This window comes from Geotrypetes seraphini, chromosome 7, assembly GCF_902459505.1.
Source record: "Geotrypetes seraphini chromosome 7, aGeoSer1.1, whole genome shotgun sequence".
NCBI classification, from domain to species: Eukaryota; Metazoa; Chordata; class Amphibia; order Gymnophiona; family Dermophiidae; genus Geotrypetes; species Geotrypetes seraphini.
The window spans coordinates 189,092,339-189,108,882 of NC_047090.1; the positions used below are offsets into that span (position 1 = coordinate 189,092,339).

Sequence of the window (16,544 nt, forward strand, 5' to 3'; positions counted from 1 at the left end):
GGTTCCCTTTGGGCTAGCAACAACGCCCCACACATTCATTAAGGTTATGATGGTAGTGGCTGCTCATTTCTGCAGAGCAGGTTAACAGGTCAGAGCACTGTCCTGACTGGAAGGAGAACAGCAGTTGTGTAGATGTTGCAGAGTCTGGGATGGATTGTGAACTTCTGAAAGAGCCGCCTGATTCCAACAGAGTCCCCAGAATATGTAGAAGTCTTATTCAACACGATGGAGGGCTGTCTTCTTCCAAAAGCATGCAAACGGAAGCTTCACGATCAGACTATGGACCTGTTGACCAAGCCAGAGCCTACGGCATGGCATTACCTTTAAGTCTTGGGTCAGTGGTGGCCACGATAGATGTGGTGCCCTGGGCAAAAGCACAGATGTGTCCTCTCCAGGACACTTTGCTGTCTCACTGGTCACCTCAGAGAGACTCCCCTGGACAGCAGCAGCCAAGTGCAGCATGAGCTGGTGGCTCTGTCCACAGTCTTTGGCGAAGGGGATCCCACTTCAGATCGACTCATGGGTTACCTTAACAACAGATGCCAGCTTGCTCAGCTAGAGGGCTCATACGGTTAGCCAGTACAAGGCCAATGGACTCTGTCTTAATGGAAGTGGTCCATCAACAGACTGGAACTCCAAGCTCCGTCTGCAGCCTGTGCTGGAGGGCAAAGCGGTCAGAGTCGTCTTCGACAGTGCCACTGTGGTGGATTATATCAACAGGCAGAGGGGCATCGGGAGTGCTCCGCTCTGACAAAAAGCAAAGGCATTGTTCTGTTGGGCAGAACTACACCTGCAGGCAATCTCTGTGGCACACATGGCCAGAGTAGACACTACTCAAGCGGATTACCTCAGCTGACAGACATTGGACCCAGGAGAGTAGACATTGTCTCTGAAAGCGTTCCAGGCCATTGTGAAAAGATGGGGTAGTCCGACTTTCAACCTCATGGCAACAGCAAAGAACAAGAAGGAATATTGGTTCTTCAATTGCAGATACAAGCCTGGAAGTGCAGGGCTTAGATGTCTTACTTCAGCCATGGCCAGAGATCGGACTGCTGTAGGTGTTTTCCCCTTGGCCCTTGATAGGCCAGTTGATCTGCCGCATAGCTCATCACGCATGAACATTAGTCCTTGTAGCTCTAGATTGGCCCAGGCACTTGTTATGCAGATATTGTATTACTACAAAAGGAGCAAAGTCTCACACTCCAAGTGCATCCAGACTTATTTTTGCATGAGCCATTTACACTAGAAGATCAGAAACGCTTTGCTCTTATGGTATGGCTCTTGAGCATGTAGCTGTAGTCTGCAAAGGGTGCTCAGAAGTAGTCTTTGCTACTCTACTTACAGCCAAAAAACAGATGGTTTTAGCGTAAGGTGCATCAAAGAAGAGTTAGAGCTGGGCAGTGCCCCCATCTTGTCTGAACTGGTGTCCCTGCATGAGGGCCTTGAAAAGTAAATGGCAGTGGCATCTCTTAGAGTTCAAATAGCAGGACTCTCCTGTTTTTGGGGCCGAGAGAAGAGAGCTTTGCTAGCGGCACACCCGAACATAGCCAGGTTCCTGAAGGGAGCCCTGAGACTACAGCCTCCGATTCGAGAACCATTTCCATCCTGGAACCTTAATATAGTTTTACAGGGGCTCAATAAAGCCCCATATGAGCCCTTACAGGATGCTTCCCTTATAGATCTGACGGTTATAGCAGTCTTCTTAGTGGCAATTACTTCTGCCAGGAAAGTGTCAGAATTGCAGGCCCTGTTGTATAGAGTACCGTTTCTCTGGATCATGAAAGCAGAAGTGACCTGGCGTACAGGCTCCCTCCTTTCTGCCAAAGGACATTTTGACTTTCCACTCAACCAAAAAGTTAGACTGCCAGCATTTCACCCCACAGAGTCCAAAAAAAAAATCCAAGGCCTTAAAGGTTTTGGATGTCAAAAGAGTTCTATTGCATTACCTGGAGGTAACCAATGAGTTTCATCTGTCAGACCATCTTTTCATGTTAACTAATCAAGTGAGATGGGGCAGGCCCGCCTCCGAGGCTACCATCTGTAGATGGATTCTTAGAGCTATATCCTCTGCCTTTTTTAGTTGTGGCAAACAACCACCTGTCTCCTTAAAAGCTCATTTGATAAGGAGAATGACCTCCTCTTGGGCAGTTCCACCTGAGGAGATTTGTAGATCAGCAATGTGGTCTTCCCTTCATTCTTTCACCAAGTTCTGAAGGGTGGATATAGCAACACGGGAGGTTGCTGCTTTTGAGTCCTCAATATTACAAGCAGACTCCTCTATCTTTCCTGAGAGTTTGGAGACCTTTTAGGTGCATCTCTATTGTTCACTTTATCATTCCTACTACACTGGAAAAAGAGATTAGGTTCTTACCTTGATAATATCTTTTCCAATAGATAGGTATGCTATGCTGAACCCTCCACCCAGCAATTATCTGATGCGCCTGTTTTTTGACTTAAGCTTCACAGTTGAGATTTTCTTGTCAGTCAAGAGTATGAGATTATGAAGAGTCTCTGTATATACTTAAAAAGGAGAAGTTTTTGAGCTCCATAAATATTCACGCTATTATGTTCTTGTTTTTCTTACATTCATTGTTCCTCTCAGAGGCTTGTTAATGTTCTACTTGCATGACTGTTCATTCAGTGATTGATTTACATTTATCTGAACAGATCAGACACTTGGTTGCAGGGACTTCCCCCTACCCCTCCTTCTCCTGTCTCCTTCTATAGGATTGGCACTGGCTTTGGAACAAACTGAAGGGGGCAGCAGAGACCGGGAAGAAGGAGGAGAAACTGAAAAGCTGTGATTGACATCTTCTGCAGTATGCTCGCAAGCATGCATGGATAACCCTATGGTTCAATATACCATTCCTATCTACTGGAAAATATATTATCGAGGTAAAAACTTGGGGCTCCTTTTACAAAGCCGCGCTAGGTCCTTAATGCGCGGAAATGTGCTAAATTGCCACACGCGCTAGCCGCTACCACCTCCTTTTGAGCAGGCGTACGATAAAACCGCTAGCGAGGCTTTGTAAAAGGACCCCTTAATCTCTCTTCATTTGATATACCACTCATCAAATTTAATTGTCTAAGCAATTTATTTAATTGAATATAAAAAATGTCAGAGAATAAAATACCAGATAATGCTACGTACAATTAATTGACTATATGATATTATACATCATACAAAGAAAATAAACATATATCAAGTCCAAAAGATAATATGCAGGCTGATGTTAATACAGTACATCTTCAGTTTGATCCCTTCCCGTGACTGCCTGTAAGATCCCCAGCTAGTAGAGCTTCTGGCCATCAGACTGCTATTCTGTAGCAGCAAAAGGAAATGCTCTGAACACGTCCCTGGGTCACATTTAGAGATAGTCCTTTTATAGAGATAGTTCTTGTACTCGTGTCTCACTAGTGAGTACTGGCTGCAATCATTCAGAGAGATGCCTGCTGGGTTCTAACTCATCATTTGTTATTTATTATTTCTCATTTTATTGTTTATATACAAATGTGTATATCTGTATGAAATGTTTCCAGTGATACAATCTGCTTCAATACTGCTGTCTGAGACAGAATATAAAGTGTAATAAATCAAACAGATAAAAGTAACGCTTGAAAATAGTCAAAGAATTGGAGCAAACGAGTCTGGAGGCTAGCAGGGTGGGGACGTGTGTGTCTGCAAGCAGTTATGCCATTTTGTTTGTAAATGTTAGACCTACGATAATGTCCTCTTTTTCTAAGATTCTTTGCATGTACTAATTCCTTAACTGTTAATTTCTGCAGCATCTTAATTCACATTGTAAAATAGAAACAAAAACAGTATCTGCCATCTTTTAATTAGAAATATCTACCTTATTTGAGTCTCACTTTTCTGTCACACTGATATTATCTTAGTAAGTGGCAGGTATCTTGGTCCTCTATAATTTGAATAAAATCTCTGAATGTGCATAGAAATGTGCTTATGACAAGAATGTGCCTCATGCTTTTACCCTGCTTCTCTCAGATATACACCATCTCAGCAGGGTGTTGCATTTAACTCAGGAGCAAAGCAGAGGGTGATTCGTATGGTGGAGATGCAGAAAGACCCCATGGAACCACCCAGATTCAAGTGAGTAGGTGAAAAGCAGGAAAAATGTGCAGGGCACTGTGGGACAGATATGACCATCTCTTGGAAAATGTGACTAGTTCAATTTATTTGATATACCGCAAATTTAAAACTGAGGTTTACAATAAAAATGAACACAAACAAATAAACAATATACCAACTGAACAAACATGTCTCAAGGTGAACAAAGCCATGGGACCAGACAATTTGCACCCAAGAGTGCTCAGAGAATTGGCTGAGCTATTCAATCTCTCCCTAAGTAAGGGGAAAGTTCCCCTGGACTGGAAATTAGCTAATGTCGTTCCTCTGCATAAAAAGGGTTGCAGGGCAGAGGCTGCGAATTATAGACTGGTGAGTCTCACATCAATAGTGTGCAAACTCATGGAAACACTAATTAAAAGCAAATTGGACACGATCTTGAATGAAGGGAATCTTCGGGATCCCAGTCAGCATGGATTCACCAAGGGTAGGTCCTGCCAATCCAATCTCATCAGCTTCTTTGACTGGGTAACAAGAAAGTTGGACTTGGGAGAGTCTTTGGACGTCGTGTACCTGGACTTCAGTAAAGCTTTTGACAGTGTCCCACACCGCAGGCTGCTAAGCAAGATGGAATCGATGGGGTTAGGAGAGACACTAACCGCATGGGTCAATGATTGGCTGAGTGGCAGACTTCAGAGGGTGGTGGTTAATGGTACCCTCTCTAAAACATCGGAGGTGACCAGTGGAGTGCCGCAGGGCTCGGTCCTGGGTCCACTCCTTTTCAACATATTCATAGGGGATCTGACTCAAGGGCTTCAAGGTAAAATAACACTATTCGCCGATGACGCCAAACTATGTAATATAGTAAGTGAATGCAGTTTACAGAATTATATGGCGCAGGACCTGCTTACATTGGAAAGTTGGTCCTCAACCTGGCAGCTAGGCTTCAGTGTTAAGAAATGTAAGGTCATGCACCTCGGAAGCGGAAATCCATGCAGGACGTACTTCTTGAATGGAGAAACTTTAACTAGGACTTCAGCAGAACGAGATTTAGGAGTAATCATCAGTGCAGACATGAAAACTGCCAATCAAGTGGAGAAGGCTTCATCTAAGGCAAGGCAGATATTGGGTTGTATCAATAGAAGTTTCGTCAGCCGAAAGCCTGAAGTCATAATGCCGTTGTACAGGGCCATGGTGAGACCTCATCTGGAGTACTGTGTGCAATTCTGGAGGCCACATTACAGTAAAGATGTGCGCAGAATTGAATCGGTTCAGCGGACGGCCACCAGGATGATCTCAGGGCTCAAGGGTCTCTCGTACGAAGAGAGACTGAACAAATTGCAGCTCTACACTCTTGAGGAACGTAGGGAGAGGGGATACATGATCGAAACATTTAAGTACCTCATGGGACGTGTCGAAGTGGAAGATGATATTTTCTTTCTCAAGGGACCCTCGGCCACAAGAGGGCACCCGCTGAAACTCAGGGGCGGAAAATTTCATGGCGACACCAGAAAGTATTTCTTCACAGAGAGAGTGGTTGATCATTGGAACAAGCTTCCAGTGCAGGTGATCGAGGCAGACAGCGTGCCAGACTTTAAGAATAAATGGGATACCCATGTGGGATCCCTACGAGGATCAAGATAAGGAAATTGGGTCATTAGGGCATAGACAGGGGGTGGGTAAGCAGAGTGGGCAGACTTGATGGGCTGGAGCCCTTTTCTGCCGTCATCTTCTATGTTTCTATGATGGGTCATTTGGCCTTTATCTGCCATCATGTTTCTATGTTTCTATAATCAGAAAGTTCTATGACATCACAATGCAGGTGTAAAGAGCCTTAGCCTATAGGAAGAGGAGATGCAAATGTTAAGAGCCTTAGCCAATAGGGAGAGGAGGAGAGAGTGTTGATCATTGGAACAAGCTTCCAGTGCAGGTGATCGAGGCAGACAGCGTGCCAGACTTTAAGAATAAATGGGATACCCATGTGGGATCCCTACGAGGGTCAAGATAAGGAGATTGGGTCATTAGGGCATAGACAGGGTTGGGTAAGCAGAGTGGGCAGACTTGATGGGCTGTAGCCCTTTTCTGCTGTCATCTTCTATGTTTCTATGTCTTGAAACATTAGGAAAGGGAAGAAGGGCAAGTTACAATTGATGAGTGGGAAAGAGTAAAAATGTAACCATTTTCAATTGCTGCCTGCACTTATTGAGTTGCAAGCGGAATGGCGGAGAAAAGTAGTAGTTTGCCTGAAATTGTACCTTAAGTCTCAGCTGTCAGAGATAGTGTAGTCGAAGAATCTGGAGGGTTATGAGCAGAATGCCAGAGAGAAATAATATGCCTTTAGTTGCGTCTTATAGTAGGGTAAAGAATTCCAGAGAGTGAGAGCCATGACAGAGAATGAGGAGTTCCTGTGAACTTCAAGGAATAATTGTCAAAATGAGGGAATGACGAATAACTGTGGTAGGGTTGATCGAAGAGGTCTTTGCGGGGAGTATTGAACCAATAGGCTAAATAAGGATATTTGATGAGAAAGTACAGTGGTACCTTGGATTACGAGCATAATCCGTTCCAGGAGCATGCTCGTAATCCAAAATGCTCGTATATCAAAGCAAGTTTCCCCATAGGAAGTAAGGGAAACTTGCTTTGATATGTTCCCACCCCCCACCTTTCCCCCCGAGGCCAGCAGCGCTGCTCTCCCCCCCCCCCCCCCCACGACAACCGGCATTGCTCCCCCCGAAGGCCCCCCCGCGAACCAGCACCCTCCCCCCCCCCGCGATCCGGCACTCCCCGCCGCCATCGGGCACCCCCCCCCCGCCGCGGCCTGAGGTCCACCCGAACCCTCTTCTTACTTTTCTGTAGCCTCCGCAGCGGCACCAGCATGTCCTGTGCGTGGTGCCGGTGCCTGAAGATCTGCTTCCTGTGCTGGGCCTTGAGAGTTCACGTTTGACGTGAGAGTTCACGTTCGACGTGAACTCTCAGGCCTTGCACAGGAAGCAGATCTTCAGGCACCGGCACCACGCACAGGACATGCTGGTGCCGATGCCGCTGCGGAGGCTACAGAAAAGTAAGAAGAGGGTTCGGGTGGGTTGGGGGGACCTCAGCTCGCGGTGGGGGGGTGCCTGATGGCGGCGGGGAGAGTGCCGGTTCGCAGGGGGGGCCTTCGGGGGAGCAATGCCGGTTGTCGTGGGGGGGGGGAGAGGCACCGATTTTGCGAATGTTTTGCTCGTCTTGCAAAACACTCGCAAACCGGTGCACTCGTAAACCACTGTATATTCGATATAAGATGGGAAGAATATGCTCAGCTTTTAAGAGTGGTGTAACATGGTCGAATTTGGAATGACGATGAAGCAATCTCACTGCAAAAAATGAGGTTTTAGTGAATTTTGTTAGAGCAAACAATTATTAACAGAAAGTCCAAACCCCATCCCTTTATACAAAAAAAAAAAAAATTTAAAAAGTTACAGAAGTTCAAACAGGTAACTTTTTCAAATTGCTCATAGACCCATGACATGAAAAATTGGCTAGTCTCAACATTTTGAATCCACTACTTACATAAGAACATAAGAGTTGCCATACTGGGACAGACAAACTGTAGGTCCATCAAGCCCAGTATCCTGTTTCCAACAGTGTCCAACCCAGATCCCAAGGAAAAAAAACCAGAATTTATGCTGCTTATCCTAGGAATAAGCCGTGGATTTCCCCAAGTCATCTCATAATGATTACTACGGATGGGCAGACTGGATGGGCCATTTGACCTTTATCTGCCATCATGTGGAAACAAATTACACACATAATACAAAGTTAAAACTAAAGAACTCCTTGATATAAAGAAAAGTCCTAAGCTCCTCATTCATATCTAAGATAGAATCAAAATCCATTCTCACGAGAAAAAGAAAATCAGTGGGTCAGTTGCCTGTGAATCTCTCCCTTGAGCCATCTTTTCTCCAGGCTGAAGAGCACTAGCTACTTTAGCCTTTCCTCATAGGGAAGTCGGCCCATGCTTTTTATAATTTTTGTTGCCCTTCTTTATACCTTTTCTAATTCTGCTGTATCATTTTTTGAGATGTAATGATCACAACTGCACACAGCAATACAAAGGCATGATAACATTCTCGTCTTCGTTTTCCATTCCTTTCCTGATAATTCCTAACATTCTATTTGCTCTCTTAGCCGCTGCTTCACACTGAGCTGAGGGCTTCAACAGATCCTTTTCCTGGGCAATGACTCCTAACATGAAGCCCAGAGTGTGGCGCAGTGGTTAAAGCTACAGCCTCAGCACCCTGGGGTTGTGGGTTCAAACCCATGCTACTCTTTGTGACCCTGGGCAAGTCACTTAATCCCCCCCATTGCCCCAGGTACGTTAGATAGATTGTGAGCCCGCCAGGACAGAGAGGGAAAAGTGCTTGAGTACCTGAATAAATGCATGTAAACCATTCTGAGCTCCCCAGGGAGAACGGTATAGAAAATTGAATAAATAAATGTCATCTACCATTTCGACACCCCAGTCTTCCAGTTTCACAACGTCCTCTTGCAATTTTTTACAATCTTCATGTGTCATGAGCAAATTTAAATATAGCACTAGTAATTCCCATCTCTAGATCACTGATACATTTGTTAAAAAGCAGCAGTCCCAGCACAGACCCTACTACTATTACTATTACTAATCTTTTCTATAGCACTACTAGACAAACACAGCGCTGTACATCAAAACACAAAAGAGGCAGTCCCTGCTCAGAAGAACTTACAATCTAGTCAAGAATCTAGTTAAAAAGCAGCAGTCCTAGTGCAAACCCCTGGGGAACCCCACTATTTAAATCAAACCACACTATACTCTCAACCTTGTTCCTATTTTTATTCTTATTCAAAAACAAGTATTTGTTGTCCTTGAGCAGTCTATACTATGGATGGAGGTATTACCCTTTAAACTCTCAAATCTTAAGATTTGAGTCAGACAATATTCTGACTGGCGGGGAGTCACGAGCGGTGTGCCACAGGGATCGGTGCTGGGGCCGTTACTCTTCAACATATTTATCAATGACCTGGAAAAGGAGGCAAAGTGCGAGGTTATAAAATTTGCAGACGATACTAAACTGTGCGGCAGAGTTAGGTCCATGGAGGAGTGTGAGGACCTACAAAGGGACCTGGACAAACTGGAAGACTGGGCAATCAAATGGCAAATGCGCTTTAACGTGGAAAAATGCAAGGTCATGCATATAGGGAAAAAGAACCCATTGTTCAACTACAAATTGGGGGGGGCATTGTTGGGAGACAGCAGTCTTGAGAGAGACTTGGGTGTGATGGTGGATGAATCATTGAAGCCATCTGCACAGTGCGCAGCAGCCTCGAAGAAAGCCAACAGGATGCTGGGCATCATAAAGAGGGGCATAACAACCAGGACACGGGAAGTCATCATGCCATTGTATCGAGCGATGGTGCGTCCACATCTGGAATACTGCGTTCAATATTGGTCGCCGTACCTCAAGAAGGACATGGCAGTACTTGAGAGAGTCCAAAGGAGAGCAACGAAACTGGTAAGAGGGCTGGAACACTGCCCATACGCCGAGAGGTTGGATAGGCTGGGGCTCTTCTCTCTGGAAAAAAGGAGGCTCAGGGGAGATATGATAGAGACCTTCAAGATCATGAGGGGCATAGAGAGGGTGGATAGGGACAGATTCTTCAGGCTGAAGGGGACAACAGGTACGAGGGGGCATTCGGAGAAACTGAAGGGAGATAGGTTCAAAACAAATGCAAGGAAGTTTTTTTTCACGCAAAGGGTCGTGGACACTTGGAATGCGCTACCGGAGGAAGTGATCAGGCAGAGTACGGTACAGGGATTCAAACAGGGATTGGACGAATTCCTGAGGGATAAAGGGATCGTGGGATACTGAGGGAGGAGCTGGGATGTAACACAAGTATAGAAAGCTAACCAGGTAATAAGTATAGAAACCCAACCAGGTCGTGCATGCGCAAGACCAGAGGGTTAGGACTTCGATGGGAAGATAGGACTTCAATGAGAAACCAAGGTGGCAAGGGAGCCCCTTCTGGTGATTCAGACAGGTCGTGACCTGTTTGGGCCGCCGCGGGAGCGGACTGCCGGGCAGGATGGACCTATGGTCTGACCCGGCGGAGGCACTGCTTATGTTCTTATGTTCTTAAGCAGATAAGAGTCAGCTTGCCAGGAATACAATTCTAGTATTAGAAGGAAAAAGCCTCGGATCCCAGTTTACTGCCAGTTACAAACTTCGCCAGCAAACTTGAAAGGGAAAACCCTCATCGGCAAAAAAACCTCCAACCTCCTAATAATATTTTTCATCAATTGTACCCTAGTTTAAATACTTTTATGTTGGTTATTTAACACAATTACTTAGCTTTTGCACATATTCTTAAATATTCAATGATGTCTTTTGTCCACCGCCTTTTTGATGAAGGCAAGCCCACGTTTCGCTTCTGCTGCATCATGGTGTGGGACATATCATGAACAATCTGTTAGAGAAAAAATATGTTTAAAATTACATCCAGTTACAAATATTCCCCCACCCCACCCCCCATGTTAGAAACACTCACTTGAATTCGCAGTCAACACTTCCTGCTCACAAATGGCTAAGATGGTAAAGGGGATGGAACTCCTCTCACATGAGGAAAGACCAAAACAGTTAGGGCTCTTCAGCTTAGAAAAGAGACGGCTGAGGGGAGATAGGATTGAAGTTTACAAAATCCTGAGTGGAGTAGAGCGGGTACAAGTGGATCGATTTTTTACTCTGTCAAAAATTACAAAGACTAGGGGACACTCGATAAAGTTACAGGGAAATACTTTTAAAACCAATAGGAGGAAATTTTTTTCCACTCGGACAATAGTTAAGCTCTGGAACGTGTTGCCAGAGGATGTGGCAAGAGTGGATAGCATAGCTGGTTTTAAGAAAGGTTTGGACAAGTTCTTGGAGGAAAAGTCCATAGTCTGTTATTGAGAAAGACATGGGGGAAGCCACTGCTTGCCCTGGATCAGTAGCATGGAATATTGCTACACCTTGGGTTTTGGCCAGGTACTAGAGACCTGGATTGGCCACCGTGAAAATGAGCTACTGGGCTTGATGGACCATTGGCATGACCCAGTAAGGCTATTCTTATGTTCTTATGACAGATCGGTCTTATTATGAATAGACGAATGACGTAATTTGTGATGTCAGTTTAACTAATTAAACTCACTAAACTCATTCTTTGGTTGTTATACACTTCATAGAAGCCCCCAAACATTTACATTCTATCAAAAAAAGTGCAAACCTTTCAATGCTTTCACAGCTCTTTGAGACAGTCTTGTTTATGGAAACGCACTGCCCGACACACAAACCAGCCTCTTTAAATAGTGATTGTACATTAACGCACAACAAAACTGAATCAAGTCTTTTCACTCTTCAGCCTTTTTCTGTCATCCACACAGTGCCGATTGCAACTATATGATCTAAATCACACATTCCATTTGCATGTCTAAATATACTATCACTTTTATATAACTCTTCACTCTATCCCGAGCTTACAGCTCTGCAATAACTCATTCTTCATTTCCCACTACTTACCCTTCCCCATTGAGAATATTGACCATTTAAACCTACTCTCTTCAACCAGTTCTTAATCCATAATAGGATATTACCTCCTATCCCATGACTTTCTAATTTCCTCTGAAGTCTTTCAGGAGGTACTTTGTCAAATGCCTTTTGAAAATCCAAACACACATATCTGGCTTACCTTTAGCCACAAGTTCATTTAGTCATTCTTAGTCATCTTTTCCCAGAGATGGTCACAAATGATATTTCTAGGTGCATTTTCATCAGATGTTGGGTAAAAGTTATCTTAAGTCAGTTTCCAGAGGACAAGAAGATCAGTCACACAGAGATCACAAATTGAAATATTGGTGGAACTCATTATGTCATATATTCAAAATGGAAAGATCAATAGCTGTACAAAATGGAAATTATAAGACATTTAATAAAATATGGGGACCATTGACATCTTTTTGTGATGATTAAACGCCAGTTACTCTATTGAAATATACACCGTGAATAGTAGAGAGGGGGAAGGGTTCTCAAGCTATTGTGATTATTAATAATAATGGAGAGGGGGTGGTTTTATGTTTATATACAATTGTTATTTTTCTTGATTGATTTACAAGTGATGTTTTCAAGAATTTGTATGGTTTTAATATGTACACTTGTTGAAAGATTAAAAATGAATAAAGATATGTATTAAAAAAACAAACAAATTGAAATATTCTCTCAAAGAAACTGAAGAGTGGTGCTGTATGAAGCATGCGCTGCTGTTGCTGTTCATACTGTATTTGTTCTGTGTGTATGTGGCATGAATCAGTCATGTAGTGGTATGTGCAAAGTTGTTCTGTGAGTATTTGAAGTACTAATGCGACAGACATTCCATTCCTGAACTTCTGGGTAGCCAATCCCTTCTTATGAGAACTCTTGTAGGAAGCTTTATTAGCATTCTTTTCCTCCGCTACATGTCCTTCTGGGCTGTCTTCCAATTCCTCAAGCGAGATGGTAGGAGCCGCTCGTGTTTATTTTTCATTTGTATGGGGGGTGGTTGGACTGTTTGTGATGCTTTTTGGTGCTGCAGAGGATCCCACTCTTGGGACAGCTCTGGCTGCAAGAGAGTGCAGACTCTGATGTCGAGAGTCTGTTTCCAAGAGGCAAACTGCTTTGCAATGCACCCACTTGGACAGCCTACACTACCAGTTCAGGGACCATTGCCCTAGGTTTGAGTGCAGGCTGGGTGGCTCTGTGGCGATTTTTCCAGGATTGGGGCTGACTAATTTCCTCCTCCCATTTCCTTGCACGTGATCTGGTGAGGGTTGAGCTCTCCAGCCATTTCATTGGGCCTGAGAGGCAATCAGAAAACACAAGCAGTCTGGATGGATAGACATTAGAGATCTCAGTAGTGTTTGGGAGAGGAAAATATAATACCAACCAACCAAAGAGAAGACCAATGTGCAAAAGAGCAAGCACCTACATAATACTTAAAAGATCACCTCATCACCACATCAAAGCTACTTCCAGCACCCCCAGACCAACCTTTGGAACTATACGACTGGAGCTACCTCATTGAAACAGGGTAGCTCCATTGCCATCAGGAACTGCCCCACCAGGCAGAGGAGAGGAGTGAGTTGGGCCGGTGTGGGAGATTTGCTCCGCTTCCAGTGCTCCTGCAGCATGCTGCCATTAATGGGATACTGAAGACACCAAACTTAAATACAGGGCAGTTCCATTGCCACGAGAAACTGCCTTAACCGGGATCCAGCATTGGCAGAGGAGGGGAGTGAGTCAGGTTGGCATAGGAGAGTTGCTACACCCCCAATGCTCCTCAGTATGCCGACATTACTGGGAGCATGAAAGCACCAAACTTAAATACAGGGCAACTCCATTGTCACCAGGAACTGTCCCAACTGGGATCCAGCATCAGCAGAGGAGGGGAGTGAGATGGGCCAGTGTGAGAGAGTCGCTCCATCCCCACGTTCCTGCTATGTGTCACCATTAATGGGAGCTCAAAAGCACCAAACTTACAGTGCAGCTCCATTGCTACCAGGACCTTCCCCAATGGAGTCCAGCATCAGCAGAGGAGGGGAGTGATTCGGGCCAGCTTGAGAAAGTCACTCCGCCCCCTGCTTATTACCTGAAAGGTGCCAGGGAATCCTGTCTAGCCTTGACAATAATAGAAGACGCGACTGCCATTTTGAAGAAGCAAGGGGGTATCTATGAAATCTCCCACACTTTTAATGCAGGTGGCACTCAAGTTGTTGACTTGTTTTCTGCCTTGTTATATATTGCAAGTTTCATTTATCTGTTATGTTTAATGATATGAGCAGAACAGACATGTTTCTCAGTGAGTGTGTCCATATCTATCCTTCTCTTTCCTCTCCAGGGCTGACTATGTGCTTTGGTATGAACCGAGGAACTGAAGGCCAGCCCAAAAGGATGATAGGCAGAGCAAAAGAATGCTAATGAAGCTCCCTACAAGAATTCTCATGAGAAGGGATTGCTTATCCACATGTTCAGAAATGGAGTGTTTGTCTACTAGAATGAAGATTATCGAGGTAAGAGCCTAGTCTTTCCTTTCTCTCTAACTTCACCTTAGAAAACTTATTAAGTGATAAGAAATATTTTTATTTATATATATAATTGGAATGTGTGGATTAAAACAATCACTTGTACTTTCAGGATTAATAAGAAAATACCCCGTGGGCCCCCCTCACCCCCTGCACCAGTCATGCATTCACCCAGCAGAAAGGTATGTTGGCAGAACTCCTGTGTGGTTCTCCTATATCATTAGATTAATAATGAGTGACCTCTGGTGGCACAAGATGATGGAACTCCTTAGATCTCCACACGTGACAATGTAAGTTATTCTCTCTTGACACAGGTAGTGTGGCTTACCTAAAACCAGCAAAATGAAGAATGTAAATTAAAGAGCTAAGGCCAGTACTGGATGGACTGGCATGGTCTGTGTGGGATGGGCTGGGAAGGGCATCGATGGGAACTCCACTAACTTGGAACATGAGGATGTTACTGGCCAGACTTCATGGCAGATATCCTGCAAACAGGATGATTGGATAGGCTGGAGTGAGCTTGGACGGCAACTTCGGCATTTGGAACCTAGGACAATACCAGGTGGACTTTACAGTCTAAGGCCCGAGACAAGTTAATTGAATCATGTATTTTTAATGGGCAGACTGGATGGACCGTTCAGGTCTTTATCTGCCGTCATTTACTATGTTACATAAAGCAAAACTCAGGAAACTTGGTAAAACAAGCTGACTAATTCATTTTAAGTGAGAAATTCAGGTTGCAGTAGAAGAAGTTGAAACTTAAATTGGAACAGGAGGGGACTTAGCCTCTAGAAATTTCTTAAATTGGTCAGGGTTGGTAAATACAAATGTTTGTGCCTCGATTTTAACAAAACATTTACATGGAAATTGAAGGACAAATGACCTTCCAAATAACCCAAGCTGTGATTTCAGAGCCAAAAAGGTCTTCTGTCTCAGCTGTGTGGCTCTACAGAGGTCAGGAAATATTAAGACCTGGCCAAGAAATTTAACTTCTTTATAATGAAAATACAATCTCAGAACCCAGTTTATATTTGGTTCCAACGCAAAGGAGACTATCAAGGTGGCAGATGACACCATAGGTTCTGGTCCTTCCAAAAAATTAGTAAGGTTAAACCTTTACAAACCCAGCTCCTTAGCAACCCACGTCTATACCCCGGATGGATGGATCTCAGAGGTACTGCCTAATACACCAAACGACCTCTCTAAACTCTCAGGCTACCGCAAATATAACCTGAATTACCACCACATTCTCCAACAACAAAGATACACCCACCTGCTAGGAAAGTTATGTAACCTCCATGTTACATCTACACTGTACACGCTGCAATTTAATCCACCCTATGCCTACTAAGTCTGTATTTTTAAATCTGTATGTTATGTCTTCACTGTAAATGCTGTAATCTAAACCATCTTGCCTATACTGTAAAGTCTTCTGTATTTCTCACTAAAGTTTGTCCTACCCATACTATGAATGTACTCCTATAACCCGTTCTGGGCTCCATTGGGAGGACAGGCTAAATAAATAAATAATCAGCTATAACTCTTTAGGGTAGAGATGGAGTATAAATCTTAATGTAATGATTGTGAATATTTGTGTGTGTATGAGTACATTTTTTTTTTGGGGGGGGGGATAGTTAAGTGCCTTTTTCTGACATATGTGCACAAATCTTCTCTCATACCAGATGACTGTGAAAGAGCAACAGGAGTGGAAGATTCCTCCCTGTATTTCAAACTGGAAAAATGCAAAGGTAATTTAACAGGTGTGATGGGTTAGTCCCTAGAGCATTGCCTTGGAGTCCTGGTGTTTAGGCCACAGCTTCACTGTTAGGGGTTCAAAATTAGAAAGAAAAGCAGCAGTAATAGACAATATCAAGACATATGTTTCTGGTGGTTTCTTTAGACTTTTGTGCCCTTCTCTGGAGCTCCAGTAATTCCAGAGTTGGAATGTCAACTGGGATTAATGAGCTAGTCAAAGTGCACTGTAACATATTAGCACTGGAAGACAGGGCATGAGTTACTCATTAAGCACCAATGTACACAGCACTTTACAGTCACAAAGCCGTAAAATAAAACTTCCATGCAGAGACGACTGTATAACTTGCTGCTGCTCTACATGTCCCCTTATTCACTCTGCAACTTCTTACCACCAGTCTTCCTTGTGAGCTCATTCATCAGGCAAGCTGCACTTAATGCAGCCCTTCTGTTCTGTGGCTGACTCCAGATTCCTTGCTTTTCAGCTTGCTACACCAGTGTTTCTCAACTTCTTCAAAGCAAATTACCCCCTAAGCCTAACAAATACCAACCGAGTACCCCTGCTCAAGCTCTGCACCAACCCCCATAATAATAGTATTAATT

At 44.0% G+C, this 16,544-nt stretch overlaps 1 protein-coding gene across 1 annotated transcript in view; it reads left to right on the forward strand.

The window, feature by feature from the left end:
* SNW1 (SNW domain containing 1) overlaps positions 1–16,544 on the forward strand; it is a 93,694-nt gene that overhangs the window by 42,181 nt on the left and 34,969 nt on the right. Inside the window, exons 6-8 of the mRNA XM_033952770.1 lie at positions 4,007–4,111; positions 14,302–14,371; positions 15,872–15,937. Coding sequence (XP_033808661.1) covers positions 4,007–4,111; positions 14,302–14,371; positions 15,872–15,937 — 241 coding nt within the window. The remainder of the gene's footprint in view (positions 1–4,006; positions 4,112–14,301; positions 14,372–15,871; positions 15,938–16,544) is intronic.